The 26,095-nt window shown below is 42.3% G+C and overlaps 1 protein-coding gene across 3 annotated transcripts in view; it reads right to left on the bottom strand.

Annotated features, from left to right (window-relative positions):
- Positions 1-5,437: 5,437 nt before the first annotated feature.
- The window catches only part of RAB3GAP1 (RAB3 GTPase activating protein catalytic subunit 1), a 90,774-nt gene continuing 70,116 nt past the window's right edge, over positions 5,438-26,095 (bottom strand). For 2 of the 3 annotated variants that reach the window (XM_058664425.1, XM_058664426.1), the window contains exons 18-24: positions 25,541-25,678; positions 19,138-19,365; positions 12,150-12,246; positions 11,948-12,051; positions 11,723-11,838; positions 10,313-10,445; positions 5,438-7,079 (exon numbers count right to left, since the gene is read on the bottom strand). In XM_058664425.1, the coding sequence (XP_058520408.1) occupies positions 6,843-7,079; positions 10,313-10,445; positions 11,723-11,838; positions 11,948-12,051; positions 12,150-12,246; positions 19,138-19,365; positions 25,541-25,678 (1,053 nt within the window). In that variant the 3' untranslated portion in view covers positions 5,438-6,842. The remainder of the gene's footprint in view (positions 7,080-10,312; positions 10,446-11,722; positions 11,839-11,947; positions 12,052-12,149; positions 12,247-19,137; positions 19,366-25,540; positions 25,679-26,095) is intronic. The other variant, XM_058664427.1, reaches the window with a different exon arrangement.

The following is a 26,095-nucleotide window of genomic DNA, read 5'->3' as shown; positions in this document are numbered from 1 at the left end:
TTACATGAGAAACACTTTTGCATGTCTAGCATTTTTTTTAAAATTCCTTTTATTGGAAAGGCAGACTTGCAGAGAGGAGACAAAGATCTTCCATTTGCTGGTTCACTCCTCAAATGGCTGCGACCTTTTTGGTGGGCAAAGGTAGGACCCCTCTTGATGTCCTATGGTGTTAGGACTTTAGTCCCAGAATAGTGGTGAATAGTTGGGAAATTGACACTCTAAAAATACTTTTTTTTTTTCATGTAGGCAAGCTAAGGCAGAGTGATGGGGTTACTAAGTTTGCAGTTTTCCTTCATTATGTAATGTGCACAGAAATAGAGAATGTTCTGGGCCAAAAATAGGGCTGAAGAGGGGGAATGCGAATAAATAGCCCTGGCAAGTCACTGTTTACTCAGACTGCCAAGTGGCTGAAGAACTAATGAGGCATTTGGATGTGTGTCCCCTAACTGCCTAGGGGACGGGGCGGGGCCCCCTCAGACAGTAGCTAAGGCTGGCGACTGGCCAGCCTGGAGACTGCAGGGTGCTCAAGGGACAGACGCCACCACCCACAAGGTGCCAAACTCAGGAAGAGTTCCCATTTCACCAGGGCAGAGTGCATAGAAAGCCGCAGGGGAGCAGTGCTAACAGGTGGCCAGTTATATGCCACCCATCTGTGGCAGGGCCTCAGGGGTCATGAGTGGGCACCCGGAGTGTCCTGGCCTTCACTGCCCACCTCCAGCCCTGCATCAAGTGTGTTGTCACTTGCTCAGTTCCTCTCCCCACAGTCCCCAAGGTCTCCACCATCTGAGGCCAGGATTGCCATAGTGGCTTCCCACTGGGTCTCAGCATATCCTGGTTCTTTTCTTACACTACTGAATTCTTCCTGGCTCCTCTGCCCTCCTGGAACTGAGTCCAAGCCAAGGCCTGTGAGGCCCACCTGGAAGCCTCACACAGCCATGGGAACTCCGCTGAGCACCTTGGCAAAGGTCATCCCCTTGACCTAGGACCCGTGCTTCTCCCAGGAGCCTCCAGGCCCTTGGACTCGCTGAGCCTTGGATGTGGTGTCCTTCGTGGGACAGGGCCTCCTGTGATGCTGGCAGGGTGAGAGCAGTGCTGGGGAGCTGGTTGGGCAGCGGAAGCAGCTTGGAGAACCTGTGACCCTTGCTTGGGTAGGTGTGTCCCCTGGTGAGACCAAAGCTTGCGTCCAACAGGAATCTTGCATTTATCTGTAACAGCTGCCCCTGAGCAGAGTTAAATAGCGTATCCAGTGAATGGCCTAGGTAGCCCCTCTGGACACTCTTCCAAGGTGGTTTAACTTGTTCACAGCAACCTCTTGGATGTTGGTCCCCTTTTTGGCAGAGAAGAAAATGTGAACCCAGAGCACGTAGCAAGAAGATAGCAAAAAGGCAGGCTGGGATCTGAGGCACAGGGTTTGTGCTTTTATACCTAGGCACCACCATGGCTCACCACTGCCAGGAGGGCACTGGGGCTGTGGACAACATCCCCCCACACATGTGTTAACACACATCCCTGAAGTCCTAAACCCTAGTCCTACACTGTATGACCTTGTTTGTAAAGAGGGTCATTGCAGTTGTCCTAAGCGGAGATAAGGTCATAGTGGAAATAAAGTAGTTCCTAGGGCCCGGCGGCGTGGCCTAGCGGCTAAAGTCCTCGCCCTGAAAGCCCCGGGATCCCATATGGGCACCGGTTCTAATCCCGGCAGCTCCACTTCCCATCCAGCTCCCTGCTTGTGGCCTGGGAAAGCAGTCGAGGACGGACCAAAGCTTTGGGACCCTGCACCCGCGTGGGAGACCCGGAAGAGGTTCCTGGTCCCGGCATCGGATTGGCACGTACCGGCCCGTTGCGGCTCACTTGGGGAGTGAAACATCAGATGGAAGATCTTCCTCTCTGTCTCTCCTCCTCTCTGTATATCCGGCTTTCCAATAATAATAAAATCTTTATTTTATTTATTTATTTTTTTTTTAAAGTAGTTTCTAAATCCAGCAGGACTGGTGTGATGAGAGGCAGACATGTGGAGAGAAGGCTTTGTGATGGCAGGGACTGAGGTGCCCACACTGCTGGCCTCCAGCAGTGGCTCAGAGGTGGCAGCGCGGGATTTCAGCAGGGGAGGGGTGGAGAGTGGTCCAGCAGACACTTGAACTTGCGGCCTCCAGGACTGTGAGGCCACCCAGTTGATGCTTTGTAATGGCAACCCTAGGAAGTGAACATAATGGCTGAATCTTTCGTGTCTTGGGAAAAGACCTCATTACAGGCCTGGGCCCTGCGGACCAGCAATCAGTTTGGATGCAGCTGGCTGTTCTTCCCAGCCTGGCCTGCCCCGTTTCCCTCAGCAGCCATTGCCCTGCCTCACTCTGGCACAAGATGAAGACTGATCTGTAAACAAAAATTCCCACAGGACTTTTTTTTTTTTTAATCCTGATGGGGAAATGTGACTTCCGTAGTGGTTCACTTGGCTGGAAGGAGACAGAGTTGTGCCTTTTGGTGGTCTCGGATCTGTGCCAGGTGTGGCTGGAGGCAGGCCGTTGCTGGGCCTAGGAACTGGGCCACGTCTCACCATCTCCAGGCTGCCTGACTGGCTAAGCTGTCCCAGAACACACCTTGCGGTAGGTGGGGCTACTCACCTGGGGAGGATGCGCCCATGAGCACCTGTCACACCTGACAAGCTGCCAGGGAACAAGTGCTGCAGAGCAGCACGACTGAGCTTGCTTTTGCTTCGGACCTGCCAAGTTTGGTGGTGAGGTGTAAGATGTAGGATCTACTCGCACAGGCTACCACTGGGGCCCTTCTGCCAGAGCTGGAGAAAGGCCCACAGCTCTTCCCAAGTGGGCTGATGCAATGGTGTACAGTGACCAAAACCCCAATAGGCCCAAGATTCAAACACTGCAGTGAGCCTCTTTCCATATGGATGCAGTTGAGGGACCAGCATTCGTTGGGTGCCAAGCCCCAGCTACTACGCATGCTCAGAGAACGAGTCAGCAGGAGCAGTGTTGGCTGGTGCTTTCCGGCACACTGCACTGTGGCTCTGTGCTCTTCTACATCCTGCCCTCCAGATCCTGGTAAACCACAGCTCTTAGCTACCTAAATCCCTCCTGGCTTGGAGCAGATCAGTGCATGCACAAGTGTTAGAATGTTCCAAGGGCCACTTCTGTGGTATTTATCTCTGAGTGCATCTGTTATTTTGTATGAAGATAAATATTAGTTGCTGCTTCTTCCTCATCTTGACGTCTCAGTGGCATCTGATACTCAGGACCAAATTCTACCTTCATGACTAAGTTTTTCCCTTGGCTTCTAGGACATTGCACTTCTGGTTTTCCTTCTACCTCAGCAGCTGCTTCTCTGTAGGTCCTTGTGGTCCCGCTCTCTGCCTCCCACCCCAGGTCTCTTTGCTGGGAGCCAGTCCCTTAGCCTACCACCCAACAGCTCTTACTGAAGGACCATCTACCTTGCCTAGATTCTGTAAAGCTGCCGTGCCTGTAGAGCCTGGAGTGACACCTGGCACACAGCAGGTGCTCGGCACTGACTGACTGGCCTGATGACCAGAATGTAGACGGAGATGCACTATGAAGCCTGAGCTACCATAAGATGCACAGTATAAGGCGTAGTGGGGACCTTGTTGGAGCCACCTCTTGACAAACAGGAGGACGAACAAAATGAGGGCAGTTGGAGTGTAAGATCTAGGATCCTTCTTAGCCTCTACATTCCACTTACCTTGGTCTTATCAGTTCCTTCAAACCCTTAAAGGGTGCCAGTTACGGCACCTGTGACCCACACTGAAGTCCCTAGCATGGGTCCCCACCTCTGGCCCCTGACCTCAACCTCCTGCTAAGGCGGACCCTGCAGGGTAGTGGGGATGGCACCAGCAGTTGGGTTTCTGCCATCCATGGAGGAGACGGGGATGGAGTGCCTTACTCGGGACTTCAACCCTTGGCCCCTGTAGGCATTTGGGGAGTGAACCAGTAATTGGGGGCTTGTTCTGTCTCTAGTAATTTTTTAAAAGATTTATTTATTTTTATTGGAAAGTCAGATATACAGAGAGGAGGAGAGACAGAGAGGAAGATCTTCCGTCCAATGATTCACTCCCCAAGTGAGCACAATGGCCGGTGCTACACTGATCCGAAGCCAGGAGATCTCTTCCAGGTCTCCCACATGGGTGCAGGGTCCCAAAGCCTTGGGCCGTCCTCAACTGCTTTCCCAGGCCACAAGCAGGGAGGTGGATGGGAAGTGGAGCTGGTGGGATTAGAACCGGTGCCCATATGGGATCCCGGGGCATTCAAGGTGAGGACTTTAGCTGCTAGGCCACCATGCCAGGCCCTCTAGTAATTTTTAAAAGCACAAACCACAATTAATCTGAATCAGTGTCTCATGGCCAAGAGAAGGCCAAATCTATCACCATGGCTTACCTAGAACTTTGGCGGTTACCTTGGTTTCCTGTTGCCGGTCTGGACCCTGTACTTGAGCCAAGTTGAGATACTGTTCCTGTCTCCCCTTGTTTCTGACCACCCTGCTTGTTTCTCCAATGCTCTTCCCCTGGCCTCACGTCATTTTATGGTGACCTAACATATTCCAGCACTCACTCATTGTGGGCCTCAATGTGTGGGGTTTTGGGTTTTTGGACAGAAAAGGAAGGCAAGCCCAGTGTGTGAGTGCTTTCTCAGTCTGTGTTGTGCGTGTTGGCACCCCACTGGCAAAGACGACACTACCGAATCTAGACTACAGCGTGGGGAAGAGGGAGGGGGCTGAAGTCTACTTCTTACCAGGCACGAAAGTGCCGTAATGAGCAGGGGCGAGCAAACCCAGGATGGCAGCGTGTTCCTGCGGCTTTTGTTTGGGAAGTAAAAAACTGTACTTTCTACTGCTGGTAAAGTTCCTGTTCTTTTCTGGCCTCAATCCAGAAATTCCATCACCTGGGAGGATTTCACTAATGCCCAAAGCCTCTCTCGTAGCACTGCATTGATTACTCTGTTGTCAGTGAGTGAGTGGATGGGTCTGTAGGAGCAAGGCTGAGCCTCCACCCAGCGGAGCTGACAGGACTGTCATTCTGAGATTGGGAGATGTCATTTTTGCCTGTCTGAAGGGAAGGTCAGGAAGAGGAGAATGTTTTGGTTTTGATTTTTATCTTCATTGCCTAGTATAGACCTGATACAACGTGGCATTTAAAAATACCTGTGAAATCAACAAGCACATAATGACAACAATACTAAGGGCACAAATAATGTTTCTGGCTCTAATCTGATCATTACACACCATATATACATGAGATCACACATTGTACTCCATAAATATGTAACAGTCAAAAATAAAACACAAAGGGATGCTTTTAAGACAATAATTTTGTGAGACTCAGGTCAGGAGGCTGCAAATACTTAGGAAGACCTGAGTCCAAAAGTGAAATGAAACTGAAATGTCCCTTAGAAGAAAAATAAGAGAATTAGCCATGGACAGTATCACTCTCCTTTTTATTAGAGATTCACAATGTGTTTCTAAAGTCCAAACTCAATGTTACAGTATTTCTGTGTTGTCACCATGCTTTTGGGAAAACAAACTCTGTCCTTGGAAGAAACAGCTTCTTGCTGGTCCAGTGCTCAGGCATGTGTATGTCCAGTTTCCCAGTGAGAGCTGGGAGGTCAGCCCCACCAGGGCCTGCCACGTGAACAGGAAAGAACCTCAACATGGTGACCACAAAGTTTATTCTGGGGCAAAAATATATTTGAAATCCTGCATAATTTTATTCCAATTTGCACTGCCCAGAAATTATAAACCCCTTACGTGTGTGGATTTTCTTCCATCAAAAGCAAATGTATTAATTCCATAATCCATGAACTTTTAAAAGAACCCTCCCACAAACTTTATGTATTTTTATTGTTTATAAAAATATAAGTTTACACCGCTCTGTTTTTTAAAGTTACACAGGCAGAATTGTACGCTTCAGTATAACTACTTATTACAGTGGGAATTTTTGACCTGAAAATAATTTAAGATTACAAAACAGAGACCACACAGCAACACAGACGAAGACACATCCTGATCCTCACATAATGAGAAGCAGTTGCACTTACCCTCACTGTGTGCTGTACATTTGAATACACAGATAATCTTAACTACAATGCAAACACAGCATTAAAGCAATCTCCTAGTCATGACAATAGCACATTAAGGACATGATACTAACTGCATGACAGGCTCTATGGACCCAGGCCGGATGTTTCGCATGTGTTCAGATCTGCTTCACTTAATACATGGCCAGCAGCATGAAGAGAAAGTGCACAGTAAGTTGAGGAAGGGCCACCACAAGGAAACAAACAGTTCTTACAGGGTACATGTAAACTAACTAGTGGTGAAATCCATAAGAATACACTTAGATTATAGCTGATGCAAAAACAAAATCTCGAGTTTCTTCTAGAATATTTAAGATGTTCATAATAAAGATGACCACCAGGTGACTGCATAAACCAAATGTCCTGTACTATTTTCAAAACACAGATTCTGGAACTAGAAGTTACTACGAAAATATCCAGAGATTTCAGTTGCCAGACTGTTGCATACCTGATGCTAACACATAAAACCACTTAAGTGTTTAGGTGGACTCTGAATGCAGGCAACAGCTGAGAGGAAGGTGGGGGATGACGCGAATGTGATCCCCCAAGTGCAGGTGGAGTGCCTCTGCTGGGCCTGGGGGACCGGGACTCCCCCATGTGCAATGACCAGCTCTGTGGGACAGAAAACTAGCAGCCCTGGCCCAAGCTTGCCACCGTGACTCCTGACCACCCACAGGATGGCACCCCGCCCCAGGCTTCACAGGTCATCCCTCCTGAAGAGGAAGCAGTGGCATCCCACGGGAAGGACTAGAAGAAGGAGGTATCAGATGAAAAGGCACCTGCAAGTCTAAAGTCCTCCTTGGTGAGAACGCTGTACATCCTCTGCGGTAGAGCTTTGGAGTACGGAGCAGGCCGGGGCACGGTGACACGCAAAATCAGCTCACGGCCAGCAGGTGGGGGGAAGTCGGACACAGCGTTCAGCCGCCTTTCTTCTGGGGTACCCATCCTCTTGAATTCTTCTTCTGGGGGTGCCATGGTTGAAGCCTTCAACAGAATCATAGAAGAGAATTCAAAGCAAGTCAAATGCTAAGTTAGACACTTGGCAGGCCAGATGAAAATACAAGTGATAAAAACATTAAAACTCCCTACATTACTCAGTAGTGCAGTCAGCTATGTGTTAAGTTCACTAAAAACAAAGCAAACAAACAAAAAACCCACAATGCAACATAGAAAATGTGAGAAGCTTCAATTACTGCATGAGCAGGCAGAGATGGGAGGGATATTGAATGCCAGGCAATCTGATGGGTAAGGGCCGTGTTTAGACATTTGATGCAAAGAGATCATGGAACTTGTCTTCTATTATTCTAGCAATGACCTTGTGTAAGTCTGACACCCGCAGCCCAGGAAAGAACTGTTTCTCCCCAGAGTCTGGAAAGATGATTTCATTTTGACTTTCATCAATTCCTTTTAAGATGCACTTGCTGAATTACAGCGGGGGCGCTGTCTTTGTGGGCTAGGCAGGGCTGATGTAATGCAGAAGGGAGAGAGGCCCAAAGAGCCACAGCCTCAGAAGAGAAACCTTGATAAAATAACCAATTACTTTTTCATTATACTAAACACATTCAATTAGGGCCATCATTTCTAACTCTGATTACTATATTTCTTCCCTGATACCATCTGTCTGAGTAAAAGAAAAAATTGCACAACGGAAACCTGAAGTCATGGTAAGCACATAAACATCAGCCAGGGAAGTGGTGTGAAATCTGTTAAAGGAAGTGGTTAGCTTTAATGACCTTATGATAAGAGGGGATGGGAGAGAACAAGGAACTATGAGGGATAAAGGCGATTTTGTTACCTCGTCAGAAGATTCAGTCAGCTTGAGAAAAGGTGAGAAAACAAACAGTGATGAAAGGGAAACAGGCTAATGGTTTTAAAGAGCTGATGAGATTTCAAGATTATTCCCAAGACAGCATGCACTACAGTAAGGAACATGAATGATTTTACTGAAAGAGTGTTCAGAATGGACAAAGTCACACCGGGCAGACATCTCCTATTCCTCGTGTGCCTGAGGGTTCAACAGGTGCCATGCAGAATTGTTTGAGAAACCGCCTTAACATCAAGATGCTAAAAATGCTCATGGCTTGAAAAATAGATTCATCCAGTGAATTTAAGAATAGGTATCTGCCTGGGGTGGGTGGGAGACTGGGTGGGGCTTCTCCCTTAAAATCCCCCTTTACCTCAGATACATGAAGGAAACAATGTGGAAATAGTCTTACACTCTTTCCTGTAGCCCTTGAACCTTTTTACCTAATTAACTATAATAAAAAAAAAAGAAAAAAAGAAAAAAAAATAGGTGTCTGAATTACTCAAGTGAGCAAGACGAATAGTTGAGCTGTTCTTTGCTGAATTCCATTTAAATGCATCTATACCACAGACATTTGTAATCATGATCAAGTTCATTCATTACAATTTTAAGGATCTAAATATATAGAATTTCTAGTTGCTGTAAAATCTCTGAAGTTTGTCTTTCAAAAATGCTAAAATTGTGATTTTTAGTAAAATTGATATAGTGTCAGTTATAGAAAATTATATGGGCAAACTTCAGTAGTTTAGTACATTTTTAAAAACTTGGTTCTTAAATGTCTTATTAAACAGATGCCTGTTCTATGCATTGCAACCTATCAGGTTCCTTAAAAACATTTACAGCCAAGTCTGAACATCGAAATCATTTTAAAATTATGTAAGAGGAAACGGATGTACAATTTCAGTATCCATTAGTTATAATGACATAATGATATATTCCTATATTGGTAATTTATGTAGTTAATAAATATTAAATAGAAATAGTAATACATGGTTATTCTAGATGTCATGTTGATCATGACTGTCAATGGATAGTGAAATTATATGAATTTTTAAAAATAATTTTCTGTTACCAAATAAACTTTTTTAGAATTTGAGATGCAAAGATGGAGTTGCCATCACTAGTTTTTTTTCCCCTCCCTGCTCACCAGGCCAAAGCTGGTAGCGGGAATGCTAGGTCTCCCACCAGGTGACAGGGCCCACTCACTTTCAGTCCTCACTTGCTTCCCCCGGGGAAGAATGAGGCTGGAGTCGGGAGCCACAGGTGGGACTACAAGGCAAGTATGCTGCCGTGGACCAGGGACTCTGTCACTATTAGGGTAAATTCCTGCTCCTGTAACATTTTTAAATTAAGTCTCCACTCAGGAGTCAGGGAAGTTATACTATTTTCATTTTTGGGGCAAATTTGCTCAGCAGGATATCCAAAATGAGTAACACTCTAAAGCATCAAAAGCTTAAGATATCTGAAATCTTCCTAGGTTACTTTTCGAAACTGACCAAAGAGGAAAGTTCACACAAGAAATATGCTTGTAATCTCCGTGACAGCGAGCTGGCAAACAAATTAACAGACACGAAAACAAGCTTGGTTCTCGGCTTGATGCCAAAGACAAAAACAAAATAAGCACCGATATTTTTCTAGAAGCCTAGTTTGTGAGGAAATAAAATATTTTCTGGCTTTTAATATGAAATTCTTAAATTAGGGAGCTACCACATAAATCTGTTTTTAGCTCTGGCTAAAAATTCAGATCAGTTTCTGTGGCTATGATTTTGACTGTATCAACCTGATGCACTCCAGACCAACGCAACGGGGATTGTGAAATATTTACACCATGTGTAAAGCCACAAAAATTGTTTTTTTTTGTTGTTGATTTCGAGGATTATATACTCAAAACTGGGTCATTCTGGTACCATTCACAGTGCCAGGTGAGGGGGCCTTTGTATTATAATCTACCAGAGTCTCTTATATGGACGGACTCTGGCATGAGAACCAAGTGTGGGATGCCAACCCCTCATGACTAGTTAACAAGGTTTTACAGAACTTAAGCCCCTTTCATTCCCGCCAGTGGAGGCAATGCTGAAGTCCATTCTTTCCAGTGGGCTGCTTTCTGTACTGAAGCTCAAATTATCACAGTCCTAAAAATCTGAAATTTCCCTTTTCCTTCCATTACAAGACGAATACAAGTTCTAATTTATGCTGAGTTACGGATCTGTCTTGATGTACACATTGGAAAAAATGAAGGAGTTGAACTCTAATTTGAAATGGTTAAACATTTTTCTGCAGCACAGTCATTTCAGACCCTTCAGAAGGGCATACTTCTCATTTTACTCAAACATGTAGAAAAGTCAGTGATTTTTCAAAGACTAAGAAGTAAGTTATTGTTTCTTCAAGGTTCCAATTTAGTGCCCAGACTTACACTTGGCAGCTGTATGACCGGCTCACGTACCCTCTGTGCATTCACAAACAGCTTGTGAATGATCCTGCCAGCATGTCCTCTTCCTGCTCCGGAGACTAACACTTCCGGCTGCTCCAGCAGGCAGCTCACGAACCTGCGAGGGAGGCAACGGGAGGAACAAGTCGTCACGACCACATGCGCGCACGGTCCCTGCTATGCTTCACAGACGTATCTGCAAACTGATCCTAGCAAATACCTACTAAAGCTGGACAGATTTTTATAACTGATTAATGGTTTGGTATGGAAATAGACTTAACTGACGATTCATTGTCATGAATTTTTTTTGAAGATCATCTCTGTTAACATGTGAGGAGAAACTATTTTTTCTGCAGACTACAAGCTCAGAAAATACTCCAGTAAATAAACAACCAAAGCTAAACAAACACAAAAATCAGACAACAGAAATCAAGTTTTACTTATTCGACAAATGTTGGTTTCCTTAAGGAGTGTGTATAGAGTTTTTTTGGGCAACACTGCAATGTTCACTTGATCCGAGATGTGCTGGGCACACTGTACTTCCCAGCACATCTCGGATGAAGTGGATGGTGGAACCCACGGTGAAGGCCCAGTGCCGCCAGCCTGCACCAGCTGCTCTCTAATTCATAGTACTATTTTACAAACAATTCCCTTGATTAGAGCAAGTTTTTCTCATTTAAAAGGAGGAATTTTCCAGATAAAAAGCAGGCTGGGAGAAATTTTCACTCAACAAAAGATACAAACAAGAATTTGCAAAAAGCTGTAGCAAATGTCATGTAACATTTACCATCAATTTTTCATGGAAGGGTGATGATAACGGGAAATTTAAACAACTGAACAAGCTAATTTTGAAACACACTGTTTACAACACTGTCCTTTTAAAAAAAAATGGGCAAAAAAAGACACAGATTCTGTTAGAAGTGGCTCACAAGGAGTCAAGACTACTCCAATTCTTTGCCTCATCTGGGAGAAGCCACTTGGCCACTCCTCCAAAACATCCTTGTAACATACACAAGGTAGACACAACAGAGATCTTGCTTAAATAAAACAGGACCAGTGCACAGATTCTTGCTTTCAGCATACCCCATGCTTGTTCAGAAGGAACCAGAGCTGAAGGCTGTTGGCCGTTTGGGGTACTACATGTCCAAGAACTGACTAGGGAGTCCCCAGAAAGAATCTCTGGCATACAGTTTCTCAAAGTGAGAGGAATGAAAACATTTCGGAGAGACTCAGGAAATGAGTGGTTGAATCTTATGGCAATTAAACACTGCTCTGTCTCTAGTGAATTACTGATTCAAAAAATACTGTGGGATTTCTACAATTTTTCTACAAAAACTGGGTAGTGTGTTTCAACACAGGCAAAACTGGGTTACCAAAATAGCAAATAACAATTACCTTTCAAGATCTTCCTTTTCTTCCTCCTGTTCACACTTCTCAGTTCCAAACTTGGCTTTCAATGACCGGGCTCTAGCGATTATAGCTTCCACATTAGTAATCTGATGAATGATTTCCTAACAGTGGGGTAGAGCGAGACATAGAAAGACAGCAAAAAATACCTTTTAAAATAATTACTGTCAAACAGGATAAACATTTGGTGAGACTGTGACATAACAAACTTACTTCTAATTTCTTGTCTTCTGGATTAGGGAAGTGCAAAACTTTACTGGAATGGGATATTATCTGCTTTATAATCTTCTTCACTGAAGAAATGTTTTCCAAACTTTCTGTTTTTAAAAAAGATCAAAGTCACCTTTCAATACCTTAAGTTAAATATGCTTTCATTTTGGAAATGAACTAGTGACTCACCAAATAAGACATTTACCTTCTTCCTTTACCTTGAGTACAGCTGCATGAATCACACAGGGTAACAGGTGCCGGGCCAGGTCAGCAGGTTTCTGGATTGCCAGGTAATGCAGCACCTAAAGGAGGCAAATCACACAGCAATGCAGCTGTGCGAGAAGGAAACTGCCACTGACAGGAGCAGAACTCCCCAAGCACCGACCCACGTCGCCAACAGGAAAGCACAGGACGGCACTACCCCTCCTCATCCCAGTTAGCACCTGCTGCTTCTACCAGTGAGAATGACACTGCTGAGCGCATGTCACAACATCAGTCATAAATAATGCATCTCCTGGTATTTTTCTTGCCTCCATGCGTAATACATGCTAGTTAGGAAACTAAAAAGAAAATAACTATCTGAATTGTACTACCTGATGCTAACAGTTGTTACTAGTGCAGTATTTTCATTCCAGAATTTTTATAGGCATCCAAGATACATTATGTATCAGGGCACTAATGCTAACTATGTAAAATGCTATTTTGTAACCTGCTTCTCAACATTTGTAAATACTGTTAGTTACCTTCTCCAATTTTTTTGTTTCGTTTTGTCTTGGCTTACTGCTTTTCTCCCAATTTGCAAAATGCATTATTACCTGTCTTATAAAAACACAAATTTGTGTATCAAGACTGATTAAGCAGTAAAATCTCACACTGTGAACTTGACAAATGCTCATGGATTTCAAAAACAGAGAATATTCTTCAGGAATTCTCTGAACTTCTACCTCCCAAGGAACAATGCATTTTAAAGTTTATCATCTCAGATATGTTTCTCTGCCAACTGAAACAAAATTAGGTGGAATATATTTTAACAAAACCAACAATTCACATACTGTTTTATACCTTTTTCATTTAGTGATGTGAGGTGGGTTTTTTTCAATTTGATATAAAACTTCTTTAAAGTCAAGTACACGTATCCTCCCCAAAGAACTATGAATCATTCCTAAACAATGCACCGTCTGGTTTCCTATGCTTTTCAGCTGCTGCTTATATCCCTCGGTGACCTGATGCTTTTGACAGCACTGTTTTGGAAAGCCTTACATGTAAATACATTCTATACTGCATTATTTTCACTGCTGTATTGAATAAAATGTTTCACACTAATAGTGGGCATTCCCAATTTTTGACTAAGATAATATTCCTTTTTATATACCCGCAGCTTTCCAGGTACACAGTAAATGTCTTTAGATACATACTTCAAGAAACAACTAAGATATGTAGAAGATAAGGCCAATTTACTGAGTGTTTCAGAAGATTTATACTTTAACTAGAGTGGTGATAGTTCTCACTGTTGCTAAAATTTGAAATACAAAATATTTGATTCATTTACTTTTTTTAAAGAATTTTCCCACATGTCTAACACTACATTAGGTATTGATATCAACAAGTGGCAAATGTAAAATAGAAAAAAAAAATGAAAAACAATAAACAAGCTAACAAGATTAAACTAATGTTTCTCAGTAGCATAAAGGAAGGCTATACACAATAACCAATTCCAGAGTGTCACTCTGGTACCAACAGATTACATTTTATGTATTCTACATATCAGTTATTGCAGATGAAGGAAACATATTAGTCTTTAAGGGACTTGCTTATTTCACTAAGCAAAATGGCTTCCAAATGGATCCAATAAGTTGCTAAAAATAAGACTTCATTTATTTCTATGGGATCTTCTTTGTCTTTAAAAATGCTGACATTTTATGTATAACCCACCTTCCTCTTCCTTTTTAAATTAAATTCCATGCTGTATTCAAATTTCCTTTTAATACACTGAGTTACAGTCCAGTATTACTATGTTGTTCAAGTTGTTCCAGTGTTAGCTATTGGAACTTCTTACATTTGGTTCCTAGATTCTTTTATTATAGTCATATGATTGTGGAGGTTTTTATATATATTTTATTAAAAAAAATAAAAGAGGCTTAGTTCCTTGTGACTAGATTTTGGTTCTGCATTCCTGGACAAACTATGTATAAGGGTACTTGAAAAACTTCATGTGGGGGCTGACACAGTGGTATAGCATACTGATCAGCCTGTAGTGCCAGCCTCACGTATAGTTTGTGTTCCAGCTGCTGCACTTATGATCCAGCTTCCTGCTTATGGCCTAGGAAAGCACTTAAGGATGGTCCCAAGTCTTTGGGCCCCTTGAACCCATGTGAGAGACCTGGAAGAAGCTCTAGCCTGGTGTCAGAACAGCTAGCTCCAGCCACTGTAGCTGTTTGGGGAGTAAACCAGCGAATGGGAGATATCTTTAATCTGCCTTTCAAATAAAAATAAAATCTTAAAAATTAAAAAGTTCATGAAAAAACTGAGTGAAAAGATAACTTATTTTGGAACAGAAAAGTTTAAACATTATTTTAGTAGGACATGGGGTAAGTTCTGATACACTACTGTTCTAGGAAATCATCCAATTCAACTGGGTTTTCAAATTTATATGAACAGATTTGAACTAGTTTTTATTTATTTTAGTTTTATATGTACATTTTTCTTGATTAATTAGCTAATGGTTTATTTAAATTGTAATCCTTAAGTTTTTTTTTCCTTTATAGATTTATTTTTATTGGAAAAGAAGATTTACAGAAAGGAGAGACAGAGAGGAAGATTTTCCATCTGCTGGGTTACCCTCAAAATGGCTGTAACAACCAGAGCTGAGCCAGTCTGAAGCCAGGAATCAGGAACTTGTTCTGGGTCTCCTACATGGGTACATGGTCCCAAAGCTTTGGACCGTCCACGACTGCTTTCTCTGGTCATAAGCAGGGAGTTGGATGGGAAGCAGGGCTGGCAGGACATGAACCAGCCTCCGTAAGGCATCTTGGTGCATGCAAGGTGAGGACTTTATCCGTTAGGCTACTGCACTGGGCCCTAATTTCTAGTTCTGATGCAGAGACCAATCTGCATATTTCTACTGTGAGACATATCTAGAGCCTCATAGTGTAGTGAGTTAAGACACCACCTGTGGGCCTGGTGGCGTGGCCTAGCAGCTAAAGTCTTTGCATTGAAAGTGCCGGGATCCCATATGGGCACCGGTTCTGATCCCAGCAGCTTCACTTCCCATCCAGCTCCCTGCTTGTGGCCTGGTAAAGCAGTCGAGGACAGCCCAAAGCCTTGGGACCCTGCACCCATGTGTAAGACCTGGAAGAAGTTCCTGGATCCTGGCTTTGGATCAACATAGCACCAGCTGTTGTGGCCACTTGGGGAGTGGATCATCGGATGGAAAATCATTCTCTCTGTCTCTCCTCCTCTCTGTATATCTGACTTTCCAATAAAAATAAAATAAATCTTAAAAAAAAAAAAAAAAAAAGACACCGCTTGTGATGCCAGCAGCCCATACCAGGATGCCTAATTCGTGTCCAGCTTCCTCCTAGTGAATCTAGGAAGGTAGCAGAAGTTGGCTTAAGTTGTCGGACCCCTCTCGCCCACATGGCTGACCAGGATGCAGCTCCTGGCTTGACCTGTCCCACCTATGGCTTCTATGGTCATTTGAGAAATGAACCAGCAGATAAAACATTTTTCACAAATACCCCATCCCATGTCACTCTGCCTTTTCAAACAGATACGTAAGTCTTCTAAACTTAACAAAATAAAAACAACAAATCTGATATTTCCTTTGTGCCCTAATATCAGTTTTTCTGAATACATCTGAAAAGACTTAAAGAACCATTCCCTATTACCAAGTTGTGGTATTTGGTATATGTCAAAAAGACCGACCTTATCTCACTTAGCTGTGTCCTCTCTACCTGACTGCTCTTTAATGACATGTGAAAAGTCCTCTTTCATTGAAGTGGGCAAAGGATCTCAATAGACAGTTCTCAAAGAGAGCAAGACAAGAGGTCAGCAAATACATGGGAAAAAAAATGCCTAACATCCTTAGCCATTAGGGAAACACAAATCAAAACCATTCTGAGCAACCCAACACCTCTGTCACAATGGCTATCATCTAAAAGAGCAACAAATGCTGGCCACATGTGGAGAAAGGGAGACTCACACACTGCTGGGGGGGTGCATGTCAGTGCAGCCACTGTGGAAAACAGTACGAGATCTCTCAAGCTAGGAAGAGCAGCCATATGATCCAGCAATCCCACTACTGGTACAGACCCAGAAAACATGCATATCTTCTTCAAAAAAATGCACTGTTCACAATAGCCAAAACAAGGAATCAACCTAGGTGTCTATAGCAGATGAAGAAAAAAATGGAATATTATTCAGGTGTAAAAAAGAATAAAATTTGACCAGTTACATCAAAATGAATACAACTGAAAGACATCACATTAAGATAATCTGTAAACAGAGACAAATACTGCATGATTTCCCTTGTATGTAGCAGCTAAAATTTAAAAACAAATGCCTGTATATTACTGCAAATATTGTTTTGCTAGTTTGTTTTATATTTTCTCAAATCAATGGTTACAAATGTTTACATTCTACCATCATTTTAATCAGATTTTTTTATTTTCATGTATTTTATTTTTTTACTTTTATTATTTTTTAAGTATATATTTTTACTAATTACATTGCATTGTGTGACAATCCGATTATTTAAAAATTCACCTTATGACATAATCTTTTCATTTGATATTATTTATATATTTTATATTTGTTATATTATTTATATTCATAGCCCTTGCCAATATTTCTGAATTAGGGTCTTTTTACTTGTTCAAATCTTTATTATTTGGAGCATTAAGCCTTTGACTGAAATCTAAATGTAAATTAAGAATGTTACCTCACAAACCAAAAACTCAGGAAAAGAGGGAAGTATTATATTCTTTTTTATTTTTAAAGATTCGTTTATTATTTTTGGGAATACAGATTTACAGAGAGAGAGTGATCCTCCATCTGCTGGTTCACTCCCCAAGTGGCCTCAATGGCTAGAGCTGAGCCAATCCGAGGCCAGGAGCCAGGAGCTTCTTACGGTCTCCCACGTGGGTATAGGGTTCCAAGGCCTTGGGCCTCCTCAACTGCTTTCCCAGGCCACAAGCAGGGAGCTAGAAGGGAGGTGGAGCAGCCAGGATACAAACCAGTGCCAATATGGGATCCCGGTGCATGCTAGGCAAGCACTTAAGCAACTAGGCTATCATGCTGGATCCGGAAGTATTGTATTGTTAAAATTGTTTCTATGAACCATATTCAACCTGTTCTTTGTATTAACTCATATTAACACGAGAATTGTGTTGTAGTCATAACTTGCTATGACCTTGAGGATCTAAACTATTCATAAACTTAATATACTTAGGGAACAAAGCAGGTAGGGAGAGGGTGGTGAGAAAGAGGTCTTCTACCCACTACCTCATTTTCATAGTCACTGGCTGGGCCACACAGAACCCTGTAGTCAGAAATTCTCCCACAAGGGTGGAGGGGCGCAAGCATTTGGACCATCTTAAGTGCATTCTCACGATGCTGGATCAGAGACAGCCAGGACTCAAAAACTAGCATCTTAATCTGGTATATTATTAATGCTTACCCCTTTTATATACTTGATATTTACCCCCGTTTCTAAAATTTCTTGGAAATGTTATTCCATGTTGCCTTGCCCTTGTAAGTTACTGTTATGTTCTTGTTTACAGGGCATGATTAAAAAAATATATATGGTCTAGTAGTTTTACAATGATATAGTTCGGAGTTATTTATCCCAGGTCAATTTTTCCCTGTACCTGGTGAGCCCTTTCAAAATGCATTCTCAGATGTTCTTGGATTTGGGCAATGGTTAAGATACTCTTTGAAACACCCATACTCGGAATTCAAGTGACAAGGGTTGAGTTCATTTACAGTGCCCTGCTAACGTGCACTTGGTAGGCAGTATGATGGCTGTCATAGGAGCGTCTCAGCTACCACAGGGGAGATCTGACTGCGCTCCAGCCTCCCCACTTTAATCTGGCATGGTTCTGGCTGCTGCATTTAGGAGGTGAATGCACAGACAGAAGAACTCTCTCATTCTGCCTTTCAAATAAATGAAAAAAAAATACTAGTTTTATCTCAGTGTTTGTTTTCTTATTCAAGGACAGAAGTAAAATGTCTCTACTTAAACTTCCTCTAGTTTCTTTTACTCTTTACCTCATTTTCATTCTTTTGGCTATATGACTGCTTTCTTTAATGCTTTTGATTAAACATAAATATTATGAATATTCTTTCTTGGGCCTCTTATAATTCAGTCTTCACTTTTAAAGTCATTGTCTTTCTAGCCGTCTGACTATCTGCATCTTTTTTCTTTAAGGCTCCTTGCTCCCACTTACTACAATCATAGGCTTACAGCAAAGAAATGCCACTGGAATTTGCTCATCTCTCAACTTATTGTTAATATGAAAAATCACTATCTGTTTTCTAGTAATGCTGAAAGCCTCAATTTATTTACTGACATCAGGAGGCTGAAGGAGTGTGGAGGTATGAGGGTATGCTAGGCTACACCATTTGATATGGGGCAAGTCCCACTGGTATGCAGAACTCCAAATGTTTGAAGTATGTGTAAGCCAGTCTACAAAATTGATGCCCTGATTTACTGAAGCAAAACATTCTTACAGAACAATTTCATTAAACATTACTGGTGTACAGAACTCCTTGTGTTTTTTCTCATTATTTCCTTAAGCTTTTAGATGGGTCAAAGGACATATCTATCTAACAGTTTTTGACACATATTGTACGTTATATAAATTATATGTGACTTCTTTAGTCTACTTGCAACTAATTCTAAAATCTTATACAAGAGTGTCTCAAGATGATTTACGAAAATAGAATTAAAATACACCGGTTTTCATACAAAAATATTGGAGAGCCACGCAGTAATTTTATAACCTGTTTTCCACATACAGTTAGTTATAAGATTCCCTTATCTGCAATAGTTTTTTTACTCCAAACAAATGTACCACTTTTTTTGATGAACCCTCTGAAGTACTGCCATATAAAAAGATGCACAGGATCTCAGTGCTTTGCTCAAATGAAGCAATGATTCGTATTCTGAATTTAGAGATGCAAACCTCAATTACCTTTTCAGCTTCCCGGGTATCGTCAAACAGTCTCCTCTGCCTCCTTGCAGGGACTGGCTTGGCTGTTTCCCACGCTTCGACCCACATGTTGCTTGGGATTTTCATCCGTGCACTCAGTTCGCCTTTCAGAACCACACTGCCTTTTTCGTCAATCACCTCCTCTTCAATATAATCCCGGGGTGAATACCACCTCACAAAATCTTCAAGGAAACAACCTGGGTTGGCTGCCTAAAACAAAGCAAAAGAAGGCAAAACCTTTTATCTTTTCTTCCAAAGAAAAAACTCAGCAGAATCAAATGAAAGTCAACAGTAACTGCAACCTTGTTTGCAAAATCCAGTGGTCACGTTTACAAGAAACAAAAACTGAAATGAAGCCCCACAATGTAAAATCAGGTCTCACCCTCCTGTCTATCTGCCTTACCACAAGATGCCCTTGCCTGCCGTTAGCAAAAGTAATCCACTGACATAAGGAAGTGATCCAGCTGGCCTTACAAGCTTCTGATCACTACTCAAGGAGTCAGTTGATTCTCCAATGGATAAGAACCTCAATGGTCAGTACTGTCCTGGAGTATTTATATAGGGGAATTCCAGATCTGGGCAGACTAAATGCCAGATCAAGTGGAGCCCACCTGCCCATTATAAATTTCCTAAAGAACACTGCATCACTGACCAGAGGAAGTTCATAAGCTCTGTTGACCAACCAGGAACATGTGCTGATCATGCATCTCTTAGCCTCAACTTCAATATGTAAGAATCTTTTCCCCTAACCCCTTGGGAGCCCAGGAATTAAGCAATCGCTGCCTGGTTCCTTGCTCTTAGCTTTGCTAATAAATACCTACTTTCTTCCACCACCCTGATGTCAGTGATTTGCTTTCTGCATATCAGGCAGAAGGCAGATCCAGTTTTGGGGTTCTACAACAATTCCTCTAACAAGTTTGGGGTGTTGTTCAGAAACAAAACAAATTTTAAAGAGTCAAAAACATTTTATTTTTGCTGTCTGCTTTTATAGAAAGAAAACATTTTGATGAATTTGGAAATAAAAATCTGATGTGAAAATAAATTTTTAAGCAGAATATATCCTACATAACTTTAAAAATAATAAACGCTCAACATTCAGAAAAGCAGCAAACAAATTCCAGTCAACTAAATTAAATAACACACAACATGCTCAGAATAATAACACAATGATGGAAAAATCCTGCTCGTCTTCAGTAAATCAATACTCATACTGCAATAGCAGCTAAATTAAAAATGTTCTATGCAGCCATCAAATTCTTATGCTTTATATAACAAATTAACATAAATTTTTGTGTTCTATTCAGAAGTTGAAATTCAAACTACTGCTTATTGTATTATTTTTCCAGGCCTGTGAAACCAAAAGGATTAAAGTTTTATTCTGTGGATAATTCTGTAGAATTAAGCATGATGCCAAAAGCCTTTTGTATTTCTATTATACAGTCTAGAAAAGAAACAGTTCTACATAAGGGTCAACAGTAAGACATGCAGGTCTTTTTTGTTTTATTTTTAAGATATTTATTTGAAAAAGTTACAGAAACAGATCTTCCATATGCTGGTTCATTCCCCAAATGGTCGCAACAGCCAAAGCTGAGCTGATTAATAGCCAGAAGTTTGAGTTCCTTCTGGGTCTCTAATGTGGTGTAGGGGCCCAAGGACTTGAGTTACCCTCTGTGGCCTTTCCAGACCACAAGCAGAGAGCTGGATTGGAAACAGAGTAACTGGCTTAAGTCTGGGTCAAGTCCAGCAACGGTAGTCATCTGTCGAGTGAATCAGCACATGAAAAATCTGTCTCACTCTAATTTTCAAAAAACAGGAACAAAACAGTGAAAAATGTTACTTTACGTGAGAATTCTTCCTTCTGCAGCTGCCTGGAGATACTCAAGGCTCACTTCAGCTGCGACACATGTTCCTTTGACTGTTAGAGATATGTACTCTGAGGACAAGTTCCACAATCAGCCTGTCCTCCGGGACCATGAGGCAGAGGCGCCTCAGGTATGGATCAGCATTCATCCCACACAAAAAGGGAAAAGTAGTCATTATCTATTTCAGAGTGACTACAAATTTCCTTAAACATACTGTTAACTGGTGGGGCAACTGTGTAATTTGACTACTGGAAATACAGTTATCTGATTACAACGTTATTAAAGATTTTTGTAAATCCTGCTTGTGGCCTGGGAAGGCAGTAGATGATGACCCAAAGCCTTAGGACCCTGCACCCAGAGGAAGTTCCTTGCTCCGGAACAGCTCAGCTTTGCTCATTGTGGCTACTTGGGGGTAAGCCAGCAGATGGAAGATCTTTCTGTCTGTCTCTCCTTCTCTCTATAAATCTGCCTAATAAAAACAAATATTTAAATCTTAAAAAAAAAAAGATTTACAGATACCAGCCTAGTGAAAAGTCTTGAAAAACACAGTTCTGCTGAAGTTAAAGGAACTATGTAGAACCTTTTCAGGAAGGATCCATGTTAGTATGGAGAATTATCTTTCACAGTTCCAATCTGGAATGTCCTGCATAGGCCTCTGCCAGGATTTTGTAGCTGGAAAGGACAGATGAAGACAGGAGTGGCAGATGAAAGTAACCGCTGTGGAGACTTTTTTTCTTGGCGCATACTCCCTAAGCTGTTTCCTTTCTCTTGCCTTTGTGGTTTTACATATACCATGATTGTCAACTGGATTAAGGATTTACTTTATTTTATTGCAAAGTCAGATATACACAGAGAAGGAGAGACAGAGAGGAATATCTTCCATTCGATGATTTACTCCCCAAGTGAGCGCAGTGGCCGGTGCTGTGCCGATCCAAAGCCAGGAGCCAGTAACTTCTTCCAGGTCTCCCAAGTGGGTGCAGGGTCCCAAGGTTTTGGGTCGTCCTCCACTGCTTTCCCAGGCCACAAGCAGGGAGCTGGATGGGAAGCAGGGCTGCTGGGGGTAGAACCAGTGTCCATATGGGATCCCGGCACGTTCAAGGTGAGGACTTTAGCGACTAGGCCACTGTGCCGGGCCCTCTGTGGTACTGTTTTAAAGCAATACATCTTTCTTATGGCAGAATTTTCTGTAACTTTTTGTCTCCACGAAAATATACAGGTCTTAAGATATTTGTTGAACATTTTTCCTTTTCATAAAGAAAATAAGCAGGGTAAAGGTTCCCTTTTTATTGTCTGCAGGCATAGAAGAATGAGAATGGCACAGATGTTCTTGGGATGTTTATGTTTAAAATTAATCAGTATTTCAGAGAAAACTCAGGCTGGCATACACAGCATAGAAACCAGTCTGAAGGGGGTTAAGGATTGGGGAAATGGAAGACACACAAGACAGCATATTAAGAAGAGTGTGTTAGAGACAGCTCAGAAGCCCTTGACCTTGTCTACTCATTTTGGGTTTTAGTTTAAAAAACAAACAAAAAAGGAGGACAGAAACAGAACTCGAATCTGTTGTTTCGTCGCCCAGCCCCATGAACCTCCAAATACCCGAGCCAAAGCTGGGACTCAAGAACTCAATTCTGGTCTCCAACCTGAGTGGCAGAAACCACTACCGCTGTTGCTCAGGGCCTCCACAGGCGGAACAGATGGAGCCAGCAATCAAAGCCAGGTATTCTGGGACAGCCTGCAGTGCGAGCATCCCATAAACACTGGTTTGAGTGGTGACGTCCTGGCTGCTCTACTTCCAATCCAGATCCCTGCTAATGTACCTGGGAAAGCGGCCAACCATGTAACAGATCTGGATGCAGCCAGGCTGTTGGCTTCCACCTGGTCTAGTCTCAACCTAGTGGCCATGTGGGGAATGAACCAATGGATGGAAACTCTCTCGTCCTCTCCTGACTTTGAAATAAAGAAATCAATCTTGGGCCCAGCAGCGTGGCCTAGTGGCTAAAGTCCTTGCCTTGAAAGCCCCAGGATCCCATATGGACGCCGGTTCTAATCCCGGCAACTCCACTTCCCATCCAGCTCCCTACTTGTGGCCTGGGAAAGCAGTTGAGGACGGTCCAATGCATTGGGACCCGGCACCCATGTGGGAGACCCAGAAGAGGTTCCTGGTTCCGGGCATCGGATGGGGCGCACACCAGCTGTTGCGGCTCACTTGGGGAGTGAATCATCGGACCGAAGATCTTCCTCTCTGTCTCTCCTCCTCTCTGTATATCTGACTTTGTAATAAAATAAATAAATCTTTAAAAAAAAATCAATCTTAGCAAAACAACAAAGCCCCTAGTAGTCTAATATGGAACATAGACATTCCCACTGGCTCTTTTTCTTTTTCCTGTTATTGAGACTAATCATCTACTTGTAGCATTGGGATCCCATACTGGCAACAGTTCATGTCTTGGATGCTATACTTCATTTTTATTTTTAAAGATTTATTTATTTTTATTGGGAAGTCAGATATACAGAGAGGAAGAGAGACAGAGAAAACGACCTTCAGTCTGCTGGCTCACACCTGAAGAGGCTGTAACAGCCGGAGCTGAGCTGATTTGAAGCCAGGAGCCAGGAGTCTCTTCTGCATCTCCCATGTGGGTGCAGGGGCCCAAGGCACTGGGCCATCCTCAACTGATTTCCCAAGCCACAAGCAGGGAGCTGGATGAGAAATGGACCAGCTGGGACAAGAACCAGCACCCATATAGGATCTTGCCGGTTGCCTGGCAAGGATTTAGCCACTGAGCCATTGTGCCAGGCCCTGGATGCTCTACTTCTAATCCTGTTCCCTAGTAGTAACCTGGGAAAGCAGCAGAGGATGGTCCAAGTCCTTGCGCTCCAGCACCCATGTGGGAGACCCAAAAGAAGCTCTTAGCTCCCAGCTTCAGACTAGCCTAACTCTGACCATAGTAGCCATTTGGGAAGTGAATCAGTGGACAGAAGATCTCTCTGAAACCCTGACTTTCAGTAAATGAAATAAATCTAAATCTTCAACAAATCTATGCATTTAAATTTTTTAAACAGAGAAGGTAGGATTACAGAGAGAAAAGGAGAGAGATCTAACATGCACTGGTTCACTCTCCACATGATTGTAACAGTCAGAGCTGGACCAGTCCAACGCCAGCAACCACAAGCTGCTTCTGGATCTGCCAAATGAATGCAGAGTCCCAAGGACTTGGGTTATTCTCTGCTGCTTTCCCAGGCCACTAGCAGGAAGCTGGATCAGAAGTGGAGTCATTAGGATTCAAACTGACACCCATCTGGGCAGGATGCTGGCACCAAAGGTGGATGCTCCTCCAAATGGCATTTTAACCACTAGATCAAATGCCTGGTCTATCGCCTGTACTTTTAAAAATATTCATGGACTTGCTTTTGCTTTCACAAATAGTTATCTTCGATTTTTAAACTAATAATCCATATGTCATCTTTCCCTAAATCCTGTATGTTACAGACACTAAGTCGGGAATGTTCTTTGACTGACGCAGCATAATCATTGTTTTTTGTTTGTTTGTTTGTTTGTTTTACCCCAATCTTTTTTTTAACTGCATTACATTTAAGACTTTTATTATTTGTTTTTTTTTTAAGTATTTATTATTTTTAATTCATTAATTACATTGTATTATGTGACACAGTTTCATAGGTGCTTGGGTTCTCCCCACCCCTCCCCAAACCCTCCCACCATGGTGGATTCCTCCACCTTGTTGCATAACCACAGCTCAAGTTCAGTTGAGATTCCCCCATTGCAAGCATATACCAAACATAGAGTCCAGCATCTTATTGTCCAGTCAAGTTCAACGGCTTCTTAGGTATACCCTTTCTGGTCTGAAGACAGAGCCAGCAGAGTATCATCCCAGTCAATTGAAAGCTCCAACATACCATCAGCAAAAATTTACATCATTATGGAATTGATTGACATAGTAATGAGTAACCAATATGTTAAAAGTACATGCGAGTTCCTAGCCACCTTCTCCGACTCATAATCATTGTTTTAACCTTATCTTTGAAACAGAATTCACCAATGCTTCTTTACAGCTCCTCCCACAATGTGGACTGACTCCCGCACAGGGTAAACACTGGATTTTTTACTCTTTATGATGACAGCACCAGGCACACAACAGAAACTCAAAAAGGTTTGTTGATTGAAGTAATCCACATTAAATCCTAAGGGTTTCCTAAACGTTTTGCATTAAACTGGATGAACCACACACAAAGAGAGCAAGTATCCCAATACATATCTAGAAATGACTGAGTTCTCAATTTTTGATTATTATTAACAGATGGGCCCTTTTTAAAATTTAAGAGACAAGTTCTGACTGTTTCCTTTGGGAGATGGAGGTTAGCTGTTGTTGTTGAGTGTTTGGATTTCATTAATAGTTACAATAAAAAAAGACATTCAAGCTTTCTACCACTTCACAAAGTGACTTTCACAGTTTCATTCCAGAATAGCTCAAAACAGACCCGAGAGCTGTGAAAATGTGACCCACCTTAAAAGACTCCATATCCGAGAGCAGACAGGCGCTCTGCATGCGTGCTCGGAGGTGAGCCCCTTCTGCTGATGTACCTAATTTAGCTAAGACCTCAGACTGTTCTTCTAGCAGATCTTCTGTCATAGGTGCTGGTTCCTACAAAGCACAAAAGAACAAAGCTCATGAACAACCCTTTTTATGTTAAGTAGACTATATAAAAATAGAATAGACAATAGTTATTTCTGTTTCTAGCAGTCACAAGATATGTAATTGAGAGAACTCAGAAATGTACATTTTGTAAATTCTATTTCTGAAAACTAACACATTAAGAGAAATATGAATTTCAGGCTTCCGGTCCCTCACAGTTAACACTGACAAATAAATCCTAATATATGGCATCACAAGTTGCAGTAAATTATTGTAAACAATGGAAATGGCTCAATTTTGAAAAAAAAAATGGGAAGGAACTGTTGCTCTGTGACTGTCTCTGGTTAAGGAAACAGGAGTTTTTGTTTGCTCGAAAATCACTCAGAATAACCTGACAAGTTTGGATTTCTTCATTTTTAATGGAAA

Source organism: Ochotona princeps, chromosome 5, assembly GCF_030435755.1.
Source record: "Ochotona princeps isolate mOchPri1 chromosome 5, mOchPri1.hap1, whole genome shotgun sequence".
Lineage (NCBI taxonomy): Eukaryota > Metazoa > Chordata > Mammalia > Lagomorpha > Ochotonidae > Ochotona > Ochotona princeps.
The sequence above is the reverse complement of the archived record's forward strand: the minus strand, read 5'-3'. Positions and strand labels throughout refer to the sequence as shown.